This window comes from Triticum aestivum, chromosome 7D, assembly GCF_018294505.1.
Source record: "Triticum aestivum cultivar Chinese Spring chromosome 7D, IWGSC CS RefSeq v2.1, whole genome shotgun sequence".
Lineage (NCBI taxonomy): Eukaryota > Viridiplantae > Streptophyta > Magnoliopsida > Poales > Poaceae > Triticum > Triticum aestivum.
Window position 1 is genome coordinate 153,310,454 of NC_057814.1, and position 21,640 is coordinate 153,332,093.

The 21,640-nt window shown below is 46.1% G+C and overlaps 3 protein-coding genes across 3 annotated transcripts; 1 reads left to right on the top strand and 2 right to left on the bottom strand.

The window, feature by feature from the left end:
* Positions 1-894: 894 nt before the first annotated feature.
* LOC123164746 (uncharacterized protein YuxK) lies at positions 895-4,179 on the top strand. The gene is made up of 3 exons (XM_044582292.1): positions 895-1,213; positions 1,384-1,551; positions 3,577-4,179. Exons 1-3 carry the CDS (start codon positions 964-966, stop codon positions 3,804-3,806), a joined length of 648 nt encoding a protein of 215 aa, XP_044438227.1. The 5' UTR covers positions 895-963; the 3' UTR covers positions 3,807-4,179.
* Positions 4,180-4,302: 123 nt separating this feature from the next.
* On the bottom strand, positions 4,303-8,732 carry LOC123164745 (DNA polymerase lambda). Its single transcript, XM_044582291.1, has 14 exons — positions 8,442-8,732; positions 8,220-8,369; positions 7,637-7,990; positions 7,183-7,276; positions 6,972-7,102; positions 6,587-6,649; positions 6,326-6,505; positions 6,180-6,233; positions 5,974-6,062; positions 5,510-5,600; positions 5,151-5,231; positions 4,942-5,009; positions 4,764-4,848; positions 4,303-4,673 (listed from the first exon to the last, which is right to left on the bottom strand). The coding sequence occupies exons 1-14, from the start codon at positions 8,610-8,612 to the stop codon at positions 4,575-4,577; spliced, it is 1,710 nt and encodes a 569-aa protein (XP_044438226.1). The 5' UTR covers positions 8,613-8,732; the 3' UTR covers positions 4,303-4,574.
* A 77-nt stretch (positions 8,733-8,809) lies between these two features.
* LOC123164744 (cell surface glycoprotein 1) lies at positions 8,810-15,174 on the bottom strand. The gene is made up of 5 exons (XM_044582290.1): positions 14,789-15,174; positions 13,668-13,764; positions 13,520-13,563; positions 13,300-13,389; positions 8,810-12,613 (listed from the first exon to the last, which is right to left on the bottom strand). Exons 1-5 carry the CDS (start codon positions 14,927-14,929, stop codon positions 9,146-9,148), a joined length of 3,840 nt encoding a protein of 1,279 aa, XP_044438225.1. The 5' UTR covers positions 14,930-15,174; the 3' UTR covers positions 8,810-9,145.
* Positions 15,175-21,640: the final 6,466 nt, after the last annotated feature.

A 21,640-nucleotide genomic window follows, 5' to 3' on the forward strand; every position in this document is an offset into this window, starting at 1 on the left:
TCAACAAAAACCCTAAGAAAAACTCCTTCCAGTTTGTAGTCCTACGAACCTAACACAAGCAATGTAGGAATAATTTTAAGGGTTGAATCCCTCAAAAATCCATTGAATCAAATAGACTTGAGTGACCAGCTCTGTATTCAAGAACAAATCGGATCAATGGTTTCAATATTGTGGCTTCTCACTCATATGCAATAGCTTCTTCTTTATACAAAAACATGTCGCATAAAGAAAACACGTACTATTATGTATCAGAAGATGTTTCTTGGGCCCTTTAATCAGAAAACACGTATTAAAATTGTATTAGGTTCTCTTGAGACCTACCAGCAACATGAAACATCGGGTTCTTATTTCTTAGCCAGAACCCTGCGATATTATCGCCGACCGCTCAAGTTGAGAGTCGTCCCGTCTGAGATGAGTAGGTATATATGGTTCTTGTGCCGAGCCATTGGCAAAATGATCTTTGACGGTTTTTAATAGGAACATTATGTGGAGAGTGGCGATTCGATGCCCAGGTGCATCTTGCATCTCGGCGTGAACAATAAAATCAAATCAAATACTTCTTTTGATCCAAATTAATTGACGCAGAAGCGATAGGAGGGAGTAGCAAAATTAGCATCCGAAGATGGATAAATTTCTATTTTAAGAGACACAAGATGTTTGCACAAAAAGGTGGTGTTTAAATTAGCGTCCGAAAGATCGAGTTCAGGTGAAGACTTGCATTTAAGACCAGAGAATAATTAAAAAATGTATAAATAAAAAGGACAGAAAGGAAAAGGCCCACCACATTTGACTTGCTCTCCAAGCGAAGCAGCCCCGGGGATCCGCGGTCAGCGTTGAAAAGGGGACAGTGAGAAAAAAATATAAAACAGAAGAGAAAGTGTTCAGCAGCGAGGGCAAGGAAGAAAGGGAAACCCAGACCTGTCTAGAACCGCCACCTCGCCGCGAGGGAGGAAAGGAAAAAAAATGCTCGCCCGCACCCTCGTCGCCCGCCTCCGCCCCCGCCTCGCCCCGTCGCTCGTCGGCCTCGGTGGCCGCGCGTCGGCGGGCGCCGCGGCCGCCACCGACATCGTCGTCGACGAGGACGCGCCGCGGCCCCTCGGGCCGCCCGTGCCGGTCGGGGTCGGGGCCGCCGCCGCCGTCGCGGCCACCGTGCCCACCGTCCTGCAGCCGCGCGTGCTCATCTACGACGGCGTCTGCCACCTCTGCCACCGCGGTGAGCGCACGCCACCCAGCCCTATGACCCGCACGATTCCTCATTCCTGGGCACCATTTGGGTCGAGCCGTGGCCTAATTTGGGCCGAGCGATTCGCGTTCGACGGTACTGCTTTGTTGCGCCTGGGAATCGCTTGTGATGGCGAATTGTTGGCGGTTTTTGCAATGCAGGGGTGAAGTGGGTGTTCAGGACGGACAGGCACGCCAAGATCAGGTTCTGCTGCCTGCAGTCCAAGGCGGCGGAGCCGTACCTGCGGCTGGTCGGCATGGACCGAGAGGACGTCCTCCGCCGCGTTCTCTTCATCGAGGGGCCTGAGGCCTACTACGAGGGCTCCACTGGTTAGTATCCTATCCTCCTCCACCAGATTCAGAGCAGGCTCTTCTTGGTTAAGTGTGTCCTGTCAAGATTTTTCTGACAGGTTACTAGCAGTGTGATGTTGCGCGAGTCAATTGCAAGAAACCACCACATTTGCGGCTAGGTTTGCAGGAAACCACCAACTCGTTAATCCGTTGCAGAAAACACCGGAAAATTTGTTAAGTCGTTGCAAAAAGCACTGATTGGGTGATTTGGCCCGTTTGATCACTTTCTGACAAGTGGGGCCAGATTGTAAGGAGCTTAACTGGCAAAAAATTAGCACACACCCCTAGATATTTACAGAAAAGGCAATCAGGCCCCCGGTTTGTGGATTGTGGATTGCAGTGCGGGAGCGAGCATTTCGTGTGCCAGGCCTGCGTCAGCGGCGGCGACGGCAACGGCGGCACGAACAAGCGCTGCGGTCCATGCGGGCACGCCGTGTCCTACACCCGCTCCCGCTTCATGGACGGCGTGGTGGACGCCTACAAGGTGCCGTGCCTCTACAAGGGACACGGCTGCGCCATGGACGGCATCCCCTACCACTCGGCCGCCGACCACAAGGCCAGCTGCAAGCACGCGCCCTGCTACTGCTTCGACTGCCGCTTCGTGGGCTCGCCGGCCAAGCTCGTGCGCCACCTCGCCTCGCCGTCCGGCGCGCACGCGTGGCCCGTGGAGAAGATCAGGTACGAGGTGCCCCAGCCGTTCGTCGTGCCGGCGTCGTCCGAGGAGGACCAGCGCCGCCTGCTGGTCACGGAGGACGGCCGCGTGTTCCTCCTGGCCGTGGGCGCCCGCAGGGACCTGGGCGGCCGCCGCCCCGTCACCGTAGTGTGCGTCAGGGGCAACGCCGACGCGGACGCGGACGCGAAGCCCCTGTACACGGGCGTGCTCTGGGTGGACGGCCCTCCGGCGCCCCCGCGCCAGCCGCTCGGGTGCAGCTTCAGGCTGAAGGCGACGGTGGCCAGCTGCTCCGTCCCCAAGGCGCTGCCGCTCCGACTCGCCGGCGCCGTCCGGCGCGCGCTTGGCGGCCGCGAGCCCGATGAACAGCCGCGGGTCCTGATTGGGGACCGGGGGCCTGATTGCCTTTTCTGTAAATATCTAGGGGTGTGTGTGCTAATTTTTTGCCAGTTAAGCTCCTTACAATCTGGCCCCACTTGTCAGAAAGTGATTAAACGGGCCAAATCACCTAATCAGTGCTTTTTGCAACGGCTTAACAAATTTTTCGGTGTTTTCTGCAACGGATTAACGAGTTGGTGGTTTCCTGCAAACCTAGCCGCAAATGTGGTGGTTTCTTGCAATTGACTCGATGCTGCGCTGAGAATAGTAGCAAGTAGCATCACCTCAGATGAAATTCTTGCTTTAAGGGTGAATTCCTGTCATCTTCTGCATAATTCTAATATGAGGGCCACTTGAATCCTTAGAGTTGGTTTTTATTTCAGTACATCTAGTATCATCATATACAGTATGATATTTATCATAATTTATGAATTGGGAGCCGATTGCCTTGCCCTTCCTGTTGATTCTTATGAGTCAGGTCAATTGCAAGATTTATCTTTAGCTAGGCTTGTGAAGGGTAGTCAAGCACCCTGCTTATAATTGAACTCATCAATGCTTCACTTGTTTCGCTGAACTTATCTACTACTAGTATATTTCAGTTGTTCAGTTGCGTGTTTTGTGCTGCTGTTTGGCCCACCCCTTGCTCAACAAAGTTGCAATGATAACTGTTTTTGCTCTCCGGCACTAGATCGTGTAAATTCTGATTTGTGTAAATACATAATTGTTTTTAGTTTATAGTTTAATCAGTTCTTGAGGCATCAGAATTCTGAAATAGTTTCAGATTTCCATATGGTTGTTGCAAATTATAAACAAGAGCTATGCTGTGATATACAATGGAACTAAACTAAAAAACACACTCAGTTCAGAAAAAAAACAATTAGAATACAATTGTTCCATCGCTGTTGATCCTCTCGGGTTATCATGGCACTGAACATTCTTAACATTTTTGGTTGCAGCTGCGCTGAAAGTTGCATCGTACCTGCCTCTTCCCTACTCGGCGCTGAGCTCCTTGCTGATCATCCCCGTCCCACTGCGCGACGCGGCCTACGATTACATTGCAAGAAATCGGTACGACTGGTTCGGCAAAGACGACGAGTGTCTGGTGACCAAGGACCGGGAGCTTCTCGAGCGATTCATCGACAGGGACGAAATGCTCGGTGGCGGTCCCAGCAACAGTTCTTATTGACCACCGCTGTTTGCTTCTCGGTAGGTGTAGGCAGAGGAGATATAAGTAATCTTCGCAACTATGTAGGCGATTATGGTTAGTTTGACTTGAAGCCTGGAACTTGAGCTCCGTTTTCAGTAGCTAAAAGTGCTGGCTGGGATGCAGCATATATCGCAACATCGGTCAGATGTTCCCACTTTTTGCGTGCCAACTTTTAGATCCGGTTAACTTCCAAGGAAGGGGATAGTTTTTGGATCTGGATTATCTCACAATGCAACAGGCTTTGAAATGCCCTGGGCCTGTCAAGTTTCTCAAGATGTGCCTGTGACATTTTGCCTACAAGCTTGGACTGTCCATGTTGATTATTATTCTGTATTAAATACTTTCAAATGCATTTATTTCTTGTTAAATTCCAGAAAAACGCCATCTTATATGATCATATAGTGGCAGAAAACCATGTCTTTATGTCTTTCACCTTGTGATAGCTGCAGTTGCAAAGGTAAACCACAAGTGTCCATTGTGAAGGCAAAGCGGTTGTACAACAAAATAGTTACAGATCCGTAGATTCATGCGTCACCGACGAACATTCTCCCCAACTGGTCTACAATACAACAGAGAACAACAAATTTCTCCCCAACTGGTCTACAATACAACAGAGAACAACAAATATATACGATCCCGCCAAACTACGTTTGCTACACACAGGTTTGGAAACAGATACCAGCGGGCCTGCGGCACAAAGGAGAACAAAACGACACAGGTCTGGCAAAGCTACATTCTCCTTCAGAGCTATAGATTCCGTTCATGAGGTTCCAAGTAGGGGAACCCAAGCGTGTCGAACACATCCTTCTCCTCGTGGCAGTTAACTATAGCCTCTGATCTCCCCGCCTGCAAAATTCGCGATAAAAGATGAAATGCCGACAGAGAAATGAAGGGAGACAGAATTGTAATGACCGACAAACAAGTGTACGTGCTTACACGCTTTCCACCACTGCTTTGTGTAGCAAGATACAAACCCGTGTCATCAAGCACGTAACCTTTGGATTCTGCTAGTATTCTCAATCTGCGTGTTGTAATTGTACACGTTATTTCCAAAAGAATAAAGTTGGATTTTCGTAACCATGGGACAATGTATGCATAGAGCTCGAATTTATACCGTCGATTTAGAACATCATTTCCAGTCCAGGCTAGTAGCCCGGATGCATACCTGTTCCTTGGGTATACCTGCCAACACCAAAAGGCAGACAGCGATACAAAATGAATTATGGTTTTCAGTTCCAAAAGAAACAAATCATGCTAACTGAAGAATAAAAACATCAATATAACTGAATGTCTCCATACTGGAATAGTGGAATCGCTCCATACCTTGAGATCAATGCGATGCCGCAGCTCACGCCCAGGATATGTGCAAAGACCAAAATATGTGTCAACCCCGCTGTCAGTTCCCTGCATTTCATTGAAGAATGTTAGCTAACTCAAACCTTCTTAACACACTTCTGCAGGAAGTTGAGAAAGGACCTTACCAGATATTGTAACTTTCTACTCCCTCTGTAGCTTAATACTGTATGACACATTTTGTTTACACTATCATAGTGTCGAAAAACGTCTTATATTAAGTTATGGAGGGAGTACTTTTTATCACCACATTTTTTTGGATTATTATTTATATGCTCTCTTCCATATAATATATCTTCTCAAATTCTGTGGAACTGGTGGCTACATACCTCAATACTGTTTATGCTGAAGATAAGATCCTCCCTCAAAAAGTTGATGTCCTTCAACCTCTGAACGAACTTCGGCAGAAAACCTACATGACTGCAAAGAATTGTAACGCCCGATTCACAACTTCTTGTTCTACAAAACTGTTCTTGCATAAATATGAATTGACATGCTTATAAGGGAGAATACGCCAACAATCCAAACTTCCAAGTTACAATGAGTTGATAACAATGTTTTTTTTGCAGAAGTTGATAACAATGTTGTATAACTAAACTGCTGCTCAGAATGATAGTGAGGTTCTGTCTTCTCCACATGTTTTAATTTCCTAGCCAGTGTAATTATTCATTACAATATTATAGCATACATTGAGTGGACCATAGAAGCATACATTCTCCCAATATGTGAATTTTAAATCATTAGACAAGGCCTGTCCAGTTCTAAACCTGGTTTCACATGCTTTGAAGTGTACCTTTTACCATCATCATGAGTAATTACAATATCCATGTCACCGCAAGATGATTTTCCACGTCTGTATGATCCTCCGCATACAATTGTCACCTTCAAATAAGAATCACACATGACAAATTTTAGAAATAACTATAGGAAAGTGATTGGCCTTAACAGCTTATGTGTGATCTGTACAAATAGTTGCTCAAAATGATCTCTGTAACTCACTCCAGGCAAGATATCCTTCCCAACTTCTTGCAAAAGCTTCTCCATCTCACTGACCTAGATAAGAAAAGAATGTAATGTGTGCTGTGTTGCATGCCTGTGAAAAATCTAGTAACTAATACTAGCAAACAAGTGCATGAATTACATACCTCATGCCGAGGGATTCTTTGTCTGATATCGTCAAAGAATTTCAAGCCAGTCCTCTGAGCATATGTAAGCGAGTCATCTTTCTGAAGGTCATCAAGAGTACGGTGTCCTTTATCATATAACTTAAGAGCAGTTGCAGGACCAACACCCCAAACTTCACCGAATAGGCTGACTGCCCGTACCTTTAAAATTATGTAAATCTATTATCAGGGCATGCAACTGAATAATGCTTAAGAATTAGTCCTTGCTCAAAATTAGGTTACCTTTTCATCATTCTCAAAGTGTTCCAGTTTGGAAAGCTTTCCTGTTGTCACTATTTCATTAATCTGCGAATCAAATGATGAATGCAAAATCACTTATTTTTTCTTGGAACTTTTATGTTCAAACTCCTATTTGGCCCATACTATAACTGTTCAGCGTCATCTAGCACTTTATGTTTTATGCTATCAGCGAAAATGGCAATAATTTTTCTAGTAAACAAGACAAAGACAATAAGTTCATCTTATTATTAAGTAATAGGAAGGATATTAGTTTCATTTATTGGAGTCCAAAATATACTTGTCGGCTTTTTAAAATGTCGAAAGAGTCGCAGACTACACTAGCAGTCACCAACAAATAGTAAGAAATGGTAGAACAAGACATACATACATGGTCTCTCAAAGATTTCCCAATGGCAGGGAGGTTTTTAACTTGGTCGCCACTTTCTATTTTGAATGGCAGTTTCTCGATTACGGGAATGGCCTTGTAATAGCTAAATGATCTCCGGTCATCTCCCATGGCTTCAAGAGAAAAGTGAAATTTCACAACAATCAACCAAATGATGAGAACATTACTGAATACAGTGTGTCGATGTCCTTACCTCTATATATGTTGATAAGTTTTCCAAAAATCTCAGTGATGTTCCTGTTGAGGTCCGGTGGAGCATATGTTGTAGGTTCTCCAGAAGAAGCTTCCTGGTTGTATAACTAATGCATAAGCATGCAAAGTAGGAAATCCCCGTCTATGCAAAAAATGAGATAAATCCCAGCACTGAAAAGTGAGGAGTTTCAAGTTTGCACTCCATGGATGAAAACTTGAATAGATACAAAGTTGCTTGCCAATGGGTAACAGGGTCGAATTCCGATATTCAGCAGGCATGTAAGTAGAATCTATAGCTCAAAGTTCATCAGAAATATATTTTTTCTTTTTTGATGCCTCACTCTGTATAAACTTTAGCAAATTATAGAAGAGTAGGTGTGTCAAAACAAGCGAATTTAAGCTTTAGAGAAAAGATGGTTTATGCACATTGGTTTATCAGAGGATCATGGTTATACCTCAATATCAAGAGAGCCTACGGTGTCCTTAGTATCCCCAGAGCTAGTCTGGCTATGTGCAAACTGGCCAGGCCCCTTTTCGACACCTGAACCATCATGCACATGTGTACTTGTTTTGTCTCGATGCTCCCCGGTAGCCACCTCCTTCCCATCCTGTCCACTAGTTCCTTTGCGATTCTCAGGATCCTCAGATGACATTTTGCTCCTTTTCGCAGGATTGGACGCACCTGTACCTCCGGCACCAGGTGCCTTTTTGAGTTTAAACTCCTCTTCGTAATTGATGGTGAACTTGTGCTCGGGCAGCCTCTCGCCGGACTTGAGGCATTCCTCCAGCCAATCAAAGGACACCACGCTCTGCGGTCAAGATTCAATCCTCATGTGAATACATGTAATCAAAAGCTTCAGAAGGCTTTCCATACTAGCATAGCAGGGTTATTTGATACCCGCATTACTTTGGCAAATGGCAAGTGCCCCAAAAGGACTAATAGCCAGCCTTCCAGAGCTCAATGCAGATGTGCGATTGCTAATAGAGACTAGGGCTCTACGGGGTCAAAGGGGGGCGGGGAGAGTAGCTAGCCATTACCCCTGGGAAGCGGTGGAGCCAGTCCGCGCCGAGCTCCCGGAGCAGCGCCTTGGCGTCGGCGGCGAGCACGTGGTTGATCCTGGCGCCCTTGGCGTCGGCGTCCTTCTTCTCGAGGCGGCCCCCCATCTGCACCAGCTTCTGCTTCCACACCTGCAATCCAAAAGCCCTAAGCACAAATGGGAGGCAAATCGGACGGGGGCGGAAGGGGGGAGAAGCGGCGACCTCGAGGCGGCGGGACTGCACGCCGTGGGGCACGAAGAAGGCGGAGACGCCGCGGAATATCCCCTCGGCGTCCCTCGGCGGCTCCGCCGGCTTCCGCTTCGGCGCCATCGCTCCCTCCCTCCTCGCTCCGTCGCCCCTGGGGTTTTGAGGTTTTAGGTTGTTCCAGAGCATTCCTTTTTTTTTTTTATGGAAGGTTGTTCTGAATAGTAGTATTATCTATCTAGCCACAGCACATCTGCATGAGGGCATACATTGCTGCTGAGCTTCGAGTTTTGACCACAGGACAGCAAGCTCTGAATATCCATCTGGCCACAGCACACAGGCAAGCAATTCTGAACCAGCTCAGGTTCAGCAAGCACAAGCAAATCTGAACCAAACAATCATGTACATCATCTGATATACAACAAAAATATGAGCAACAAACCAAACCACACCAACAGAGACAAATCTGTCGTAAAAAAAAACCAGAAAGCTGCCCTCCTCCAAATGTGGGGAGGGGCTTATTGCTTGTGAGTGAGTAAACCAAGTAAATACCCTATCCTTCTCTCTTTTCCCCCTCAAATTTTACAACTCAAACAGTGCACAAACAAAAGCAAGCAAAATGGCACGCAAAACTATCGACGGTAGTATCGATCCTTCTCCCGGTTAATAACTGTTTACTGATGCGCAGTGACTGTGCCCGGCTAACCACTGTCTTGGTGAGCTCAGGCTGATATGTTCGTCTCTGTGGCAGGCGAGGGTATGTCGGTGGCCGAGTCCGTGTCGTGGTGCGATGGTGCCTCGATGGCAGCATCGTCATGCGACGGCTTCTCGGTGGCTGCGCCTTCTTCCTCTTCCTTTGATGGTTTGTCAGTGGCTGGCTTCTCAAGAGCCATGCTATCCTCTGATGACTTCACAGTGTCGTCTTCTTTCTCCTCTGATGGTTTCTCGGCATCTATTCTGTCGTTTGATGGCTCAGCACTGGCTTCATCTTCCACTGATGGTTTGTCGGTGACAGGCTCCTCAACAGCCATGCTGTCCTCTGATGGCTTGACAACAGTGTCAACTTCTTTCTCTGATGGCTTATCAAGATCCGCTCTGTCGTCTGATGGCTCAGCACTCACCTCATCTTCCTCTGAAGGTTTGTCAGCGGTTGGCTTCTCAAGAGCCACGCTGTCCTCTACTGGCTTGACAGCATCATCTTTTTCCTCCGATGGCCTCTCGAGATCCACTATGCTTGATGGCTCAACACTCACCTCGTCTTCCTCCGATGGTTCCTCGAGAGCCACATTGTCTTCTGCTGGCTGAACACTAGCCTTAACTTCCTCTGATGGCTTCTCAGGAGTTACAGCATCCTCCGATGGCTTCTCAGCAGCTGAGATGTCATCTGATATCTTAACACTGGCCTCACCGACATCTGCGGGTTCCTCAACAAATGCGGTGCTTTCTGGTGTTGTTTCTAGTGCAATGCTTTGAGGCAGTGTCTCATCAGAAATTTCATGCTGTGCAGGTTCCTCGGTGGTAGTGCTGATCTTTGGAATGCTTTCAGGCAGTGTTTCAGTAGCTAAGCTGCTTTCTGATGGATTATCAGTAACAACGTTAGTCTCAGTTTCCAGTGGCTTCTCAATACGCCCATCCTTTTGAGGTTCCAATGGCTGCTCAGTTAAATCATGAGGACCTGCACCAATTTGACTCTCTGATCGCTCCTCGGTAATTGCGTCAACTTTAGGTTCTGAGGGTTCCCCGGCGGATGCATCGTTCTGAGGCTCTGATGGCGGTCCTGATGATTCACCAGCAGCTGCATCACCTTGAGACTCAGATGGCTTCTCAGTAGATGTGTCACTTTGATGGACTACTGGTTCCTCCACTGATGCGGCACTTTGAGGTTCTGATAGCTGCTCAGCCGACTGATCAGCAGCTGCATCTGTTTGTGGTTCTGATGACTTCACGGCAGCTGGGTCAAATTCAGGCTGCAATGACTCCTTAACTATTGCATCACTACTAGGCTCTGTGGATGCATCTTTTTGTCGTTGCAATGGTTGCTCCACTGGAACCTCAGCCGGTGCAACACTTCGAGATTCTGATGACTGCTCAACGCCAGCATCCTTTTTAGCTTCCGTTATCTGGCCAATTGCCTCTTGAGTAACCACGACGTCTTGGGATTGCAACGTTTGCTCAACAGTTGGCTTACTTTGAGAACCTGACAAGTTCTCACCAGAAGTGGCATCAATTTCAGGCTCTGGTACCTTCTTGAGAGAGACATCATCCTGTGTCATCAGGTTCCTTTGTGGTGTAGCATCAGCAATATCTTCATTTTGAAGTTGTTTCTCAACAGTCTCTTCAGTCTGAAGTTGCTCCTTGGAAGATTCATTCATTTGTAATGGCTTCTCTTGAGAACTTTCTTGTGATGGCTTCCCGGTGATCGAAGCTATTTGAGGTGCCTTTTCTTGAGAACTTTCATTTGATGGGTTCTCGGCGGTTGCAGCAATTTTAGGTGTCTTTGCTTCAGATGGCTTCTCTTGAGAACTTTCTTGTGATGGCTTCTCGATGATCGCAGCAGTTTGAGGTGCCTTTTCTTGAGATGGCTTCTCTTGAGAACTTTCTTCCGGTAGCTTCTCGGTGATCACAGTGATTTGAGGTGCCTTTTCTTGTAATGGTTTCTCTTGAGAACTTTCTTGTGATGGCTTCTCGATCACTGCCTTGGTTTGCAATGCTTTATTGGTAGCCATATCACTCGCTGCCAGATTTTTTGGAGTTGTACTTCTTTGCCATGACTTCTTCACAGCCATGTTGCTCGGGGCTGGCTTGGTGACGGTCACATTGCTTTGTGTCATTGTCACAGCTGCTGCTGCACTGCTTTGTGATGGCTTCTCAAATGGCGTGTTGCGCTTCCACTGCCGTTTGATCGATCCAGCACTTTCAGTTTTCTTTGCATCGACTACATTACTCTGGGGTTGCTTCTCGGTTCTCGTGTTGAATTGCCATGGCTTTTTCACTACTACTGCAGTGTCCTCCGAAGGCTTCACATCATCTGCATTAGTTTGTTGAGGTTCCTCACTGGGCTGCTGTAGCACAGCTGCATTAGTTTGTTGAGGTTCCTCACTGGGCTGCTGTAGCACAGCTGCACTGGTTTGTAGAGGTTCCTCACTGGGCTGCTGTAGCACAGCTGCACTGGTTTGTAGAGGTTCCTCACTGGGCTGCTGTAGAACAGTGACCACTGTACTGGTTTCCACTGGTTTCATATCAACCTCACTGCTCTGCAGAGATTTCTCACTGGCTATTCTGCGGCCCCATGGCCTTTTAATTGCTGTGCTGCTATCTAACGGCTTTGTATCACTCTTCGGTGACGGCTTTTCAGTTGGTCCACTGTTTTGTTTCTGGTTCTCAGCAACCACAGGGCGTTGCCATGTTTTTTTGACCACTTTGCCGCTTTCTGATGGCTTCACATCATCTGCACTGGTTGATACTGGCTTATCCGATGGTAACATGCTCTGCTGTGGGTTCTCAGTAGCTACACTGCGCTGCCATGACTTTTTTACCGCTGTGCTGCTGTCCGACGGTTTCCCATTAGTCCCATTACTGGATGACGGCTTCTCAATGGCTGCATCGCTCGGTGATGGCTTTTCAGTTGATGCACTACTCACTAACGGCTTATTCGTGGGAAGACTGCGTTGCCATGGTTTTCTTATGGCCGCACTGCTTCCTGATGGCTTAGCATCAACCACACTGCTCTGCTGTGGCTTCTCGGCACTGCTTTCTAATGGCTTATTGTTAACTACAGGACTCTTTGACTCACTCTCACTAACACTTTCACTTTCTGCTGACTTCTCAACTGTGCTTTCCGATGGTTTAGCAACATCAATGCTATGTGATTGTTTTTCAGCTGCAACATCATTTTGGGATGCTTCATCAGCTGTGAGCTCATTTTCTGAGGTCTTCTCACTGACTTCATCACCTTGACCTGGCTTGTTGGTGGCTTCTCCAGTTTCTGGTTGTTTCTCGATAGCCACTTTTGCATTTGCAGTGTTCTCCTCGAACTGACTGAAGTTTCCCTTGACCATGAACAACTGAGAATGGTGGGTCTTGCAATAAAGTTTGCCTTCATGTGTGACATTGTTGGATGGGCTGAGTGTACAACCACCATGGGTGCAACGGAAGCATGATTTATGATACGAGCCTCCGTTAAGATCAACCTGCAAGAAATGAGTTGAACCAAAAAAAGGTTCAATAAGGTAAATACAGGAAGTGATAGAATGAGAAAGAAAAGACATTCAAAGAAAAAATATTGCTAAAAATGCAAACATTATAGGCATTTATTGGATCCGCCATAGATGCTGAAGATAATTAGATGTGACTTACGCAGCTATGCACTATGTTATAAGAAGGCATTAAAGACTCAACACATACTATTGGATTGGTATAACATCTCTTCATCCAAAAAATAAAACGATTTGGCTCGTGGACGAGATATTGATTAGTTCTTTTTTCCTGTCTGCTACTTGCAAGTGGGATTAGAGAACTGCGTTAGATGTGGGAATCTGCCAGATTGTAATTCTAATACTCCCTCCGATCCATATTAATTGTCGCTGCTTTAGTACAAAGTTGTACTAAAGCTGCGGCAATTAATATGGATCGTAGGGAGTAATAAACATGACAAGTTTTATTACATTTGCAATTGCCAAGGAACTAGTCTTGTCATGAATTATGACAGTTTTAGCAAGATGACAGAACAAACCACAATTCTTCTGTAGTACAACTTACAAACACCAGTAACTCCAGCTATTATAGAGAGAACAAAATACATAGAATACTTATTTTTCTGGCAGTTGCTGGTTTTGATGTGCATTGAAGTAGCAGCCAAAGATTAAATAATACTGACCTTTTCAAGAGGGTATACAGTCTTGTTACAAACTACGCACTTGTCTTGCGTGCCGACAAACATGCTAGAGAATCTGCTGTTTTGCTGGCCCTGCATTTTGGAAAAATATCAAGAAGGAAATGGACATAATGTTGTGTATATTACAACCTAAGCCAAACAATGTCAATGCTAGGCATATGCTTCAACCACACAAAAGACGTGTCCTACAGAAGCACAATACCTTAGGTCCATTTGATTTTTCTGATTTAGCTGCTCTTGTCACACCTGGCATAATACATAATTGCTCCCAAATTTAGAGAACAATGTGACAAAATAATCCTGAAAATAAACACATCTGAGTGGGAATGATCAAGTATTGCCTTCAGTACCTTCAAAACTTTTTTCTAAACTGCCAGTTGATTTTAATATCTGGTCATAGTGAGGTTTGCAGTACAGGACACCTTCGATCGAAGAATAATTGCTAAACTGCAGAACAAACAAGAAAGAAAAGAAAAAAAAATAGTTCCCGTGTTAGTTTACTTTTATGTTTCAAAGATGTAGCTTTAGCCGCAAACAGGGAAACATAGTACCAGTGCCAAGTAATATGATGTAGCATAAAAGATTTAATGTGAGAATTTCTGCTTTCAGAAAAATAATTTAGTTTCTAAATAATGGAGCATAGACTATGTCAAGCATGTGGTCTGAAGGAATATTCAATAATGCAAGGAACACATGTCTAATCTAGGACCAAGAGTGCATATCAACTTAAATTTGTCTTTTGCTTTATTGGTAGTTCATTGTGTCAACTGGCTACATCTTTATCATAGCTCTAAATTGCTTTTATGCTCTCTAAAAGATCATTACAGGGATCATAAAACAGATCAGGACTCAAGGGGTCCACTCCACCCATGGGCAAAATCATCACTAAACTGCATGTGCTATGCTGTCTTGCCCGTTTCTTTAAGGAAAGGCAAGTACAGAGAACTCATCATACTAATATGACACATCATTGTGCGACGAAGATGGATTCCTTGAATGAAGTTAAACGCATAATATAACATCATGGTTTTTTAGATGGCTTAAGCCGCGTGGTACTCATTACCACTCTCTGATGGACAATCTGCAGGGTGTGGAATGGACAAAATCATCGCGGTTGACAAGAACATGCAGCCTAACTTCATAACTGGTTGTGGTTGAGAAGGAGAAACCCACACAGCAAGTACAAGTACCAACCACAGCATCAATCAACTGAACAGTTTAAACAGGGACAGACAATCATAAGCAAGCTAATGATGCTCAGGTACGCATTACTAGTACTTACCTCCCGTAAAGCTCGCAATAATAGCCCGAATCACGGGGGGGATAAGCATGCAAGCATCTTATAAATCATAGCATCCGTCCTACTTTAGTACTAGCACTTTATCTATACCATCATCTGAACAGTGGAGCTCTAGTTGGCTCGCATGATTCATTCTGGTCAAGGGGGGAGAAGACGGCGAGGGAATTTGACCTGGAGGGTGCTCTTGCAGTGGTGGCAGCGGAAGCAGGGGCGATGGTAGGCGCGGCCGTCGGCGGCGAGCTCCTCGACCGGGTACACCTTCTTGCCGCAGGAGGCGCACTTCTGCGTGGTGCCGCCCCACGCCGCCGCCATCCCCTCCCCGTCCCCCTCCCCCTCCCCGTCGCTGGCCAGCGCAGCCCCCGCGTCCCGCTCTTCTCGCCGCCTCGCGATGGCTAGGTGCGCGTGGGAGGAGGAAGGATCGGGGGAGGGAGGAAGGGAAAGGAAGAGAAAGGAGGCGACGATGGGGGTGATGATTAGTGGAGGTGAAAGCGGCGGCAGCACAGCTCAGAGCTGCGGAGGGAGGAGAGGAGAGGGGGGGAGGGGGGAGGCTTGGCAGAGAGCAGAGAATAACGAGCGGCAGCGCACGCAGCAGCGGAGTTGGTGCGGTGTGCGCTCCTACTTTCGTCAAAAGGGAGAGGGATTTGCTACGCCCACCACTCCACGCTGCTGCTGCCTTGGGAAGATATCCGGTTCGGGCGTGTGTCGTGCGGCGTTGATGATGACAACTGAGCACAAAGAAAAAACATTTTATGATTATTTTTCTACTAGTAGGAATATGATGTGCCTTTAGGCCTGTATATGCACAATATTCATATGATCCTGTTAAATGGCGAATGTTCGTCAGAGAAGGTGGCATTTGCAAACGTTCTAGGCGGCGGCGCGGCGGTTGGATCTGGGGCGGTGGGCCATCTGACCTTGGATCGGTGGCGGCGGCATGGAGGGCCTGTTGGACGGGTCGGCGGCATAAGTGGCCCATGTTGAGGAACGTAGTAATTTCAAAAAAATTCCTACGCACACGCAAGATCATGGTGATACATAGCAACGAGAGGGGAGAGAGTCGTCCACATACCCTCGTAGACCGTTAAGCGGAAGCGTTATGACAACGCGGTTGATGTAGTCGTACGTCTTCACGATCGACCAATCCTCAGTACTGAACGTACGGCACCTCCGCGTTCAGCACACGTTCAACTCGGTGACGTCCCGCGAACTCACGATCCAGTAGAGCTCGAGGGAGAGTTTCGTCAGCACGACGGCGTGATGACGATGTTGATGAAGCTACCGACGCAGGGCTTCGCCTAAGCACCGCTACGATATGACCGAGGTGGATTATGGTGGATGGGGGCACCGCACACGGTTGGGAGAGATCAATGATCAACTTGTGTGTTCTAGGGTGCCCCCTGCCCCCGTATATAAAGGAGCAAGGGGGGAGAGGTGGCCGGCCACGTGCCAAAGGGGGGAGTCTTACTCCCACCGGGAGTAGGACTCCTCCTTTCCTAGTAGGAGTAGGAGAAGGGGGAAGGAGGAGGTGGAGAGAAGGAAGGAGAGGGGGGCCGCCGCCCCCTTCCCTTGTCCAATTCTGACTGGGGCAAGGGGGGTCGCGCCCCACCTCCTGGCTGCCCTCTCTCTTCTCCACTAAGGCCCAATAGGCCCATTACATCCCCGGGGGGTTCCGGTAACCTCCCGGTACTCCGGTAAAATCCTGATTTCACCCGGAACACTTCCGACGTCCAAATATAGGCTTCCAGTATATCAATCTTTATGTCTCGACCATTTCGAGACTCCTCGTCATGTCCGTGATCATATCCGGGACTCTGAATTACCTTCAGTACATCAAAACATATAAACTCATAATACCGATCATCACGGAACTTTAAGCGTGCGGACCCTACGGGTTCGAGAACTATGTAGACATGACCGACACACGTCTCCGGTCAATAACCAATAGCGGAACCTGGATGCTCATATTGGTTCCTACATATTCTACGAAGATCTTTATCGGTCAAACCGCATAACAACATACGTTGTTCCCTTTGTCATCGGTATGTTACTTGCCCGAGATTCGATCGTCAGTATCTCAATACCTAGCTCAATCTCGTTACCGGCAAGTCTCTTTACTCGTTCCGTAATGCATCATCCCGCAACTAACTTATTAGTCACAGTGCTTGCAAGGCTTATCGTGATGTGCATTACCGAGAGGGCCCATAGATACCTCTCCGACAATCGGAGTGACAAATCCTAATCTCGATTTATGCCAACCCAACAAGTATCATTGGAGACACCTGTAGAGCACCTTTATAATCACCCAGTTACGTTGTGACGTTTGGTAGCACACAAAGTGTTCCTCCGGTAAACGAGAGTTGCATAATCTCATAGTCATAGGAACATGTATAAGTCATGAAGAAAGCAATAGCAGTAAACTAAACGATCAAGTGTTAAGCTAACGGAATGGGTCAAGTCAATCACATCATTCTCCTAATGATGTGATCCCGTTAATCAAATGACAACTCATGTCTACGGCTAGGAAACTTAACCATATTTGATCAACGAGCTAGTCAAGTAGAGGCATACTAGTGACACTATGTTTGTCTATGTATTCACACATGTATTATGTTTCCGGTTAATACAATTCTAGCACGAATAATAAACATTTATCATGATATGAGGAAATAAATAATAACTTTATTATTGCCTCTAGGGCATATTTCCTTCAGTCTTCCACTTGCACTAGAGTCAATAATCTAGATACACTGTAATGATTCTAACACCCATGGAGTCTTGGTGTTGATCATATTTTGCTTGTGGAAGAGGCTTAGTCAACGGGTCTGCAACATTCAGATCCGTATGTATCTTGCAAATCTCTATGTCTCCCACCTGGACTTGGTCCCGGATGGAATTGAAGCGTCTCTTGATATGCTTGGTTCTCTTGTGAAATCTGGATTCCTTTGCCAAGGCAATTGCACCAGTATTGTCACAAAAGATTTTCATTGGACCCGATGCACTAGGTATGACACCTAGATCGGATATGAACTCCTTCATTTGCTGCTTCTGAAGCAGCTATGTACTCCGCTTCACACGTAGATCCCGCCACGACGCTTTTTTAGAACTGCACCAACTGACAGCTCCACCGTTCAATGTGAACACGTATCCGGTTTGCGATTTAGAATCGTCCGGATCAGTGTCAAAGCTTGCATCGACATAACCATTTACGACGAGCTCTTTGTCACCTCCATAAATGAGAAACATATCATTAGTCCTTTTTAGGTATTTCAGGATGTTCTTGACCGCTGTCCAGTGATCCATCCCTGGATTACTTTGGTAGCTCCCTGCTAAGCTAATAGCAAGGCACACATCAGGTCTGGTACACAGCATTGCATACATGATAGAGCCTATGGCTGAAGCATAGGGAACACTTTTCATTTTCTCTCTATCTTCTGTAGTGGTCGGGCATTGAGTCTGACTCAACTTCACACCTTGTAACACAGGCAAGAACACTTTCTTTGCTTGATCCATTTTGAACTTCTTCAAAACTTTGTCAAGGTATGTGCTTTGTGAAAGTCCAATTAAGCGTCTTGATCTATCTCTATAGACCTTGATGCCCAATATATAAGCAGCTTCACCGAGGTCCTTCATTGAAAAACTCTTGTTCAAGTATCCTTTTATGCTATCCTGAAATTCTATATCATTTCCAATCAGTAATATGTCATCCACATATAATATCAGAAATGCTACAAAGCTCCCACTCACTTTCTTGTAAATACAGGCTTCTCCAAAAGTCTGTATAAAACCATATGCTTTGATCACACTATCAAAACGTTTATTCCAACTCCGAGAGGCTTGCATCAGTCCATAAATGGATCGCTAGAGCTTGCACACTTTGTTAGCTCCCTTTGGATCGACAAAACCTTCCGGTTGCATCATATACAACTCTTCTTCCAGAAATCCATTCAGGAATGCAGTTTTGACATCCATTTGCCAAATTTCATAATCATAAAATGCAGCAATTGCTAACATGATTTGGATAGACTTAAGCATCGCTACGGGTGAGAAAGTCTCATCGTAGTCAACCCCTTGAACTTGTCGAAAACCTTTCGCAACAAGTCGAGCTTTGTAGACAGTAACATTACCGTCAGCGTCAGTCTTCTTCTTGAAGATCCATTTATTCTCTATGGCTTGCCGATCATCGGGCAAGTCAACCAAAGTCCACACTTTGTTCTCATACATGGATCTGCTACCTCTTGAGCACTGCGTTGGTTTTCCCTTGAAGAGGAAAGGGTGATGCAGCAAAGTAGCGTAAGTATTTCCCTCAGTTTTTTAGAACCAAGGTATCAATCCAGTAGGAGGCTACACACGAGTTCCTCGCACCTACACAAACAAATAAATCCTCGCAACCAACGCGATAAGGGGTTGTCAATCCCTACACGGTCACTTACGAGAGTGAGATCTGATAGATATGATAGGATAATATTTTTGGTATTTTTATGATAAAGATGCAAAGTAAAATAAAAGCAAAATAAAAGGCAACGGAAATAGCTAAGTGTTGGAAGATTAATATGATGGAAAATAGACCCGGGGAACATAGGTTTCACTAGTGGCTTCTCTCGAGAGCATAAGTATTTACGGTGGGTGAACAAATTACTGTTGAGCAATTGACAGAACTGAGCATAGTTATGAGAATATCTAGGTATGATCATGTATATAGGCATCACATCCAAGACAAGTAGACCGACTCCTGCCTGCATCTACTACTATTACTCCACACATCGACCGCTATCCAGCATGCATCTAGAGTATTAAGTTCATAAGAACAGAGTAACGCTTTAAGCAAGATGACTTGATGTAGAGGGATAACCTCATGCAATATGATATAAACCCCATCTTGTTATCCTCGATGGCAACAATACAATACGTGCCTTGCTGCCCCTACTGTCACTGGGAAAGGACACCGCAAGATTGAACCCAAAGCTAAGCACTTCTCCCATTGCAAGAAAGATCAATCTAGTAGGCCAAACCAAACTGATAATTCAAAGAGACTTGCAAAGATAACCAATCATACATAAAAGAATTCAGAGAAGATTCAAATATTGTTCATAGATAAACTTGATCATAAACCCACAATTCATCGGTCTCAACAAACACACCACAAAAGAAGATTACATCGAATAGATCTCCACGAGAGAGGGGGAGAACATTGTATTGAGATCCAAAAAGAGAGAAGAAGCCATCTAGCTAATAACTATGGACCCGAAGGTCTGAAGTAAACTACTCACACATCATCGGAGAGGCTATGGTGTTGATGTAGAAGCCCTCCGTGATCGATGCCCCCTCCGGCGGAGCTCCTGAACAGGCCCCAAGATGGGATCTCACGGGTACAGAAGGTTGCGGCGGTGGAATTAGGTTTTTGGCTCCGTATCTGGTAGTTTGGGGGTACGTAGGTATATATAGGAGGAAGGAGTACGTCGGTGGAGCAACATGGGGCCCACGAGGGTGGAGGGCGGGCCCAGGGGGGTACGCGCGCCCCCCTACCTCGTGGCTTCCTGGTAGCTTTCTTGACGTAGGGTCCAAGTCCTCTAGATCATGTTCGTTCCGAAATCACGTTCCCGAAGGTTTCATTCCGTTTGGACTCCGTTTGATATTCTTTTTCTGCGAAACTCTGAAATAGGCAAAAAACAACAATTCTGGCTGGGCCTCCGGTTAATAGGCTAGTCCCAAAAATAATATAAAAGTGTATAATAAAGCCCAATAATGTCCAAAACAGAAGATAATATAGCATGGAGCAATCAAAAATTATAGATATGTTGGAGACGTATCAAGCATCCCCAAGCTTAATTCCTGCTCGTCCTCGAGTAGGTAAATGATAAAAACAGAATTTTTGATGTGGAATGCTACTTGGCATAATTTCAATGTAATTCTTCTTAATTGTGGTATGAATATTCAGATCCGGAAGATTCAAGATAAAAGTTCAATATTGACATAGAAATAATAATACTTCAAGCATACTAACTAAGCAATTATGTCCTCTCAAAATAACATGGCCAAAGAAAGTTCATCCCTACAAAATCATATAGTTTAGTCATGCTCCATTTTCGTCACACAAGAATGTTCTCATCATGCACAACCCCGATGACAAGCCAAGCAATTGTTTCATACTTTAGTAATCTCAAACTTTTTCAACCTTCACACAATATATGAGCGTGAGCCATGGACATAGCACTATGGGTGGAATAGAATATGATGATGGGGGTTATGTGGAGAAGACAAAAAAGGAGAAAGTCTCACATCAACGAGGCTAATCAATGAGCTATGGAGATGCCCATCGATTGATGTTAATGCAAGGAGTAGGGATTGCCATGCAACGGATGCACTAGAGCTATAAATACACTACAAAAAAAGACACATCCGTGACATTTTGGGCCGAACGAAATTTTTTTCTGTCATACATATGACACTTCTATGACGATAATTGTGACAAAACCCGGTATCATCATAGATGTGGTGGGCTCCTATTTCTATGACAAAAAATCATGACAGAAAGTGGGCTTTTCGTCCTGGGCGGGTCGGAGACGCAGCTGCATGACATTCTTTGGGCCGTCCATGACGGAAAAAACCGTGGTAGAAGCGAGGGCGAGGAAAATTTCGGGGAGTTCCCGGTTACGGTGGGAGGTCGGGGGCCGAGCGATGCGCGTTTCTCTCGTACACGTACGCGCGTGTGTGCGAGGCGTTGGCTCTAACTGAACCCGAGCGAGGCGTTGGGCTCTAACTGAACCCGAGCGATTGCACTGCAGGCTACGCGTTACTGAACCCGAGCAATCGATCGATGGCTGTTAACGGAACCCGATCGAGCGATTCCTTCGCTACTGAACAGTGAGCGGTGGCGTTGCCTCTGGATGAACAAGACCCCGTGGTGTGGTGGAGGGCTGGATGAACAATGGACGGTGGAGGGGTGCCCGTGGAGGGGTGGTTGAACAGGACCCCGTGGTGTGGAGGGCTGGATGAACAGTAGATGGTGGAGGGGTGGTTGAACAG

Excerpts from the sequence above, each read along its gene's own strand:
- LOC123164746 (XM_044582292.1), top strand. The coding sequence starts at position 964 with ATGCTCGCCCGCACCCTCGTCGCCCGCCTCCGCCCCCGCCTCGCCCCG. Across the intron at positions 1,214-1,383 it reads CTGCCACCTCTGCCACCGCG|GGGTGAAGTGGGTGTTCAGG; the intron begins GTGAGCGCACGC and ends TTTGCAATGCAG. Across the intron at positions 1,552-3,576 it reads CTACTACGAGGGCTCCACTG|CTGCGCTGAAAGTTGCATCG; the intron begins GTTAGTATCCTA and ends TTTTGGTTGCAG.
- LOC123164744 (XM_044582290.1), bottom strand. The coding sequence starts at position 14,929 with ATGGCGGCGGCGTGGGGCGGCACCACGCAGAAGTGCGCCTCCTGCGGC. Across the intron at positions 13,564-13,667 it reads TTTAGAAAAAAGTTTTGAAG|GTGTGACAAGAGCAGCTAAA; the intron begins GTACTGAAGGCA and ends GTATTATGCCAG. Across the intron at positions 13,390-13,519 it reads AAAAATCAAATGGACCTAAG|GGCCAGCAAAACAGCAGATT; the intron begins GTATTGTGCTTC and ends TCCAAAATGCAG.
- LOC123164745 (XM_044582291.1), bottom strand. The coding sequence starts at position 8,612 with ATGCTCTGGAACAACCTAAAACCTCAAAACCCCAGGGGCGACGGAGCG. Across the intron at positions 8,370-8,441 it reads TGCAGTCCCGCCGCCTCGAG|GTGTGGAAGCAGAAGCTGGT; the intron begins GTCGCCGCTTCT and ends TTTGGATTGCAG. Across the intron at positions 6,063-6,179 it reads GGAAGGATATCTTGCCTGGA|GTGACAATTGTATGCGGAGG; the intron begins GTGAGTTACAGA and ends TCTTATTTGAAG.